Source organism: Orcinus orca, chromosome 20 (assembly GCF_937001465.1).
Source record: "Orcinus orca chromosome 20, mOrcOrc1.1, whole genome shotgun sequence".
In the NCBI taxonomy this organism is placed as follows: Eukaryota; Metazoa; Chordata; class Mammalia; order Artiodactyla; family Delphinidae; genus Orcinus; species Orcinus orca.
In genome coordinates this window covers 19,389,163-19,393,545 of record NC_064578.1, presented here as the reverse complement: position 1 = coordinate 19,393,545, position 4,383 = coordinate 19,389,163, and the positions used below count along the sequence as shown (strand labels likewise).

The 4,383-nt window shown below is 60.6% G+C and overlaps 1 protein-coding gene across 1 annotated transcript; it reads right to left on the bottom strand.

Annotated features, from left to right (window-relative positions):
* Positions 1-473: 473 nt before the first annotated feature.
* On the bottom strand, positions 474-3,798 carry RRAD (RRAD, Ras related glycolysis inhibitor and calcium channel regulator). Its single transcript, XM_004280883.2, has 5 exons — positions 3,613-3,798; positions 3,011-3,395; positions 2,276-2,349; positions 1,945-2,149; positions 474-1,123 (listed from the first exon to the last, which is right to left on the bottom strand). Exons 2-5 carry the CDS (start codon positions 3,378-3,380, stop codon positions 846-848), a joined length of 927 nt encoding a protein of 308 aa, XP_004280931.1. The 5' UTR covers positions 3,381-3,395; positions 3,613-3,798; the 3' UTR covers positions 474-845.
* Positions 3,799-4,383: the final 585 nt, after the last annotated feature.

The following is a 4,383-nucleotide window of genomic DNA, read 5'->3' as shown; positions in this document are numbered from 1 at the left end:
AGGGAGTCTCAGAAGTCTTCCACAGCCACTCCACCTCAGCAGATTTCCAGTCCCTCAGTGGGGAGCAGGGCAGAGACACCCGCCCAGGAGCCGGACCCAAGGTTCTTGTTTGGCCATGACACCTGGGGCAGGACGTGGTCCCTTGGGCAGCCTCCATTTCCCTGACATACAGCGGGGTAACTGAGCCTTTTATCAGCTAGGCAATGCCAGGCTCCAGCTCAGAAGAATCTGGATAACGGGCTGGGTGGGATTCACGTCTCTTCCTGCTGCTTAGACTCCCCAACCAGGTCCCCACCCACCCCTGCCTCTCTGACCCAGCTGGCTATATCTGGGCCCAAACATTAGAATAGTCAAGGCCCGCACTAGGGTGGGGCGGCTTCAGGAACCAGCCTCGTATGTTCCTCAACTTCAGGAACCCTTCCTGCTCCTGCAGCCCCCCAATCAAAGGAAACACAGAGTCAACAGCCCTGACCTATCAGGAAATAGTCTTTATTACAAAAATCTGCATGTAAACAAATGGCCACGGCACTGAACAGCCTCCCTCCAGGGCATGCACACCACGGGTGCAGAGAAAGGCAGCGTCCTTCCCCACTCATAGGCCTGCTCCACAGGCTGGGCTCAGGCTGCTGCGTGGGATGCACATGGGCCTGCACAGGCATCTCTGTGGGCGCAGCCCTTGACGGCCACTGGGAGCCACCTGCTTGGGCCGCACTGTCTCTCTGTCCACGACCATGAGGTGGGGGATACCCAGAGTCTGAGCCAGCCCTGGGGCACCTTGGGCAGTTGGCTGGGCCAGCCCACCAATCTGCCCATCTGTCTGCACAATACAGTGAGTGCCCCAGGACCTAGAGCACGGAGAGGTCGTGGCAGGACTTGGACTTGGCACGCAAGGCCATCTTGCGGCTGTTTCGAGCGACGATGCGGCCCAGGAAGCGCTTCGCCTTCTTGCCGAGGCTCTCTCGCCGCCGAGTACCCGCTTGCCGACGTGCGTTGGCCTCTTTGCTGTCCCTGCGCAGGCGTATCTGGCGCACGACACCCTCAAACAGCGCCTGGACATTGTGGTGCAGCGCAGCCGACGTCTCAATAAACTTGCAGTCAAAGACCACGGCACAGGCCCGGCCCTCTGGTGTGGGTGGGGACAGGCACAAGTCAATAAACAAAGGGTGGGGCGGGGGGTGAGCAGCCCACTCAAACCCTGGCCACCCCATGGCAGCTACCACATCCCTGGGTCTTCCCCAGAAACACAACGACACCAGCTCCTGTACAGAGGGGCCCAGGCATCACTGGGTGACCCAATTGGCAGAGCGTGCCCACGTTTAAGGAGCTCACAGAGGCCCACAAAAGGAGACTCATTTATGAAATAATTTGAAGTCTGATATTTAAATGGAAGTGCTGTAGTAGTCAACAAAATGAAAGCTTTGCTGAACAGCTTAGTGTGTTATGGCTTGATGTTATATCATGATGAATGATGGGTAGAGTAGGGGGGACATCACCAAGTCACGGTTGGTTCCTCTGCGGGGCTCAGGTCTGGGGGCCACAGAGGATGATGCTGAGTCCAAGAGGGGGGTGCTCCCCAAGGGCAAGACTATGCTGAGACTGACCCTGGCCTGGAATCCAGGCTCTGGACTCCTGGCCTGATTCCCTGCACTCTCTTCACCCCTCATATGCCAGGCCAGGGACAAAGAAGACAGAAAAGGAGGGCTCTGAGGTGGCCCAGCTCAGCGTCCAGCAACCTTCACCTCCCCTAGCTCATTTGGTCCTTTCCCCAGCACTCAGGTCTTTGGGAGTCCTGTGGGAGGGCAGAAGCTCTCCCCCATCTCCCTGAGTTTTCTTCCTAAACATTTTTAGCCACTGATGATCCCCAGGGACTCGAGCTGAGTCAAGACTGAGTGCACCACAGCCCAGCCAGGATCTCCCTCCCTTTCTGACCCACTCCCTGCTCACCATCCAAGGAGACCTCACGAGAGCGCACCAGGTCGCTCTTGTTGCCCACTAGGATGATGGGCACGTCGTCTGTCTGCCGCGCCCTCCGCAGCTGGACCCGAAGCTCTGAGGCCTTCTCAAAGCTGTCCTTGTCTGTCACTGAATACACGATGACGTACGCATCTCCCATGGCCATGCAGTGGCCAGGTAGCCAGCGGCCCCCATCCTAGGGAACACAGACACATATTTACCCAATAGTCCTCACGCCCCAGCTACAAGGCTGTCACTCCCAGCAGGTCCCTACCCCCAGCTCACCCCTCCCACCCTGTCCTGGTCTCAGCCTGCATCTTACCTGCTCCCAAATGTCATAGACCATGAGCGCTGCCTCTTCTCCATCCACCACGATGGAGCGATCATACGTGTGCCCTAGGTAGGAGACCAGTAGTCAGGTTACCTGCTGGCTGCCAAGAGCCCCCCTCCTCCAATACACCAGGTTTCCTGTTCTGGCCACACCCTTCAACTCCTCCCCAGAGCCCTCCTAACCTTCTCCTCCACTGATGGCTGCTGTGTAGCAACAGAAGTGACAGGGCTGAGAAATGGGGGGTTGGAGGGCACGGTGTGCCTGGCCCCCACCTAGGCACCCCTTCCCCAAGCTAGCAATGTCCTGGGTAGCCACTCCTGTGTTCCCTGCCCTCCTGTAGCCTGAGACCCAGGGTGGTTCTGACCACAGTGGCCTGAGTTAGAACAGACATCCCCTGGGGACCTTGGTTACCTAGGACTCCTCTCCTAGAAACTCCCTCTGGCTGGGTTCTTGCCCGTCCTGGCAGGGAGGGATATCCTGTCCCCAGACTACAGAGTAATTAATCGTATGCCCTTCTACTCTAAGCACTTCCTTCCCTACTAAGGGCTGGGGTACCTTCTCCCTTAGTTTCCCCATCTGTGAAAGGGGTAGGTAGAGGCAGATTCTCAAAGTGTCTTCAGAATCCCGCTGTTATCTGCTGCTTTTAATCCTGGTCCCCAGTCCTGTAGCTCCCAGTCCTAACCCTGTACTCGCCCCTCCCTTGAACAGTCCCTCCCAGCCCCTCACCTGCGGCCTCTGCTTCAGGCCCGTCCTCTATACCACCGAAGATGCGCGCCAGAGCACTCTTGCCGACGCCAGGCGCCCCCAGCAGCAGCACCTTGTAAATGCTCTCGTCTGAATCGCTGCCTCCTGAGCTGAGCGAGTCGGAGGAGCCCTCGGGCCAGTCCAGCCTCGGACCCTGGGCCCCAGTCCCAGCCTCGGCCGTTGTCAGAGCTCCCGGAGCCAGCGCCGCCTGCAGGTCGCGCTCGTCCACAGGCATGCTCCGGCGGTGCAGCGGGGGCGCCGGGCCCCAGGGTGTGCTGCCCCGACGGCGCTCGCGCTCCCGGCCCCCACCGCGGCTCCCGCCCGCTCCGCTGCCGCCGCCGTTCAGAGTCATCGCGTCGGACGCCGTCTGGGGAACGGGAATCCAGATGGCCGCGTGAGCCGCGGTGGAGATGGAGTGGGAAGCTGGACCCGGGACGCGCCTGCCCGACCACGGGTCAAGAAAGATGCTCGGGGCCCAGGACATGCCGCAGAAGGTCCTTGCGCCCTGACTTGTGACCCATCCTCCTGACTCGTTCATCCTAGACGGTGAGACCACCCCCACCCTGCTCTGCCAGGACACTCACCCAGTCACACACGGACGCGGTCAGGACTAGGTAAGTCCCGGGCTCGGATACAATCCACTCGCAGACCCAGGCTCGGACACTCGACGCTGTCGCAGCCGCTGCCTTCTCGGTCCGCACTGGGTCCGGGCTCCAGAGCCGCCTATTTAAGCCTCTGCCCGCCCCCGCCGCCACCCCCGCGCTCGCCCAGGACTGCGCTGTCCGGGGGCTGACGTGTCCGTCCCCCTCTCCCGAGGGGGATTCCCCGCCCTCCTCCTAGAACCTCACACCCACCCAGCCCCCGCTTCACCCGCCAGGGCGGGGCAGGGGCAGACTCCGCAGACAACAGCCCGGTCTGAGTGTGTGTGTGTGTGTGTGTGTGTGTGTGTGTGTGTGTGTGGCGGCGGGGCGGGGGGGAGAGGGGGGGCAGGTAAGGAGGGAAAAGGGAGAAGGAAAGGGAGCACGTGAATGGTGCGGAGGAGGGCGATGGAGGTGGAGGGTGCCACCACGGGTGGGGGCCAGGGGGAAAGCCCCGACCAGCCAAGTGCGCCAAGTCCCCACTAGGGCAGAATTGAGGTCTGGCCCTTTAAAAGTGATTTCTCCTTTCCCTCTCTCCCAGTCCTGGCCTGTCGCCCAAGCAAGCAGACCAGTTACAGGTCGGACAGACTTCACCCTTCACTGCCCATGTCACCCATTCCCCACCCGCTGGTATTTAGGGGCCCTAAATCCAGGCTTCTAGCCTCAGCACCAGGTCCTTCCCCACTCGCATCCCTGCCCTTGGCAGTTGAAGATTCC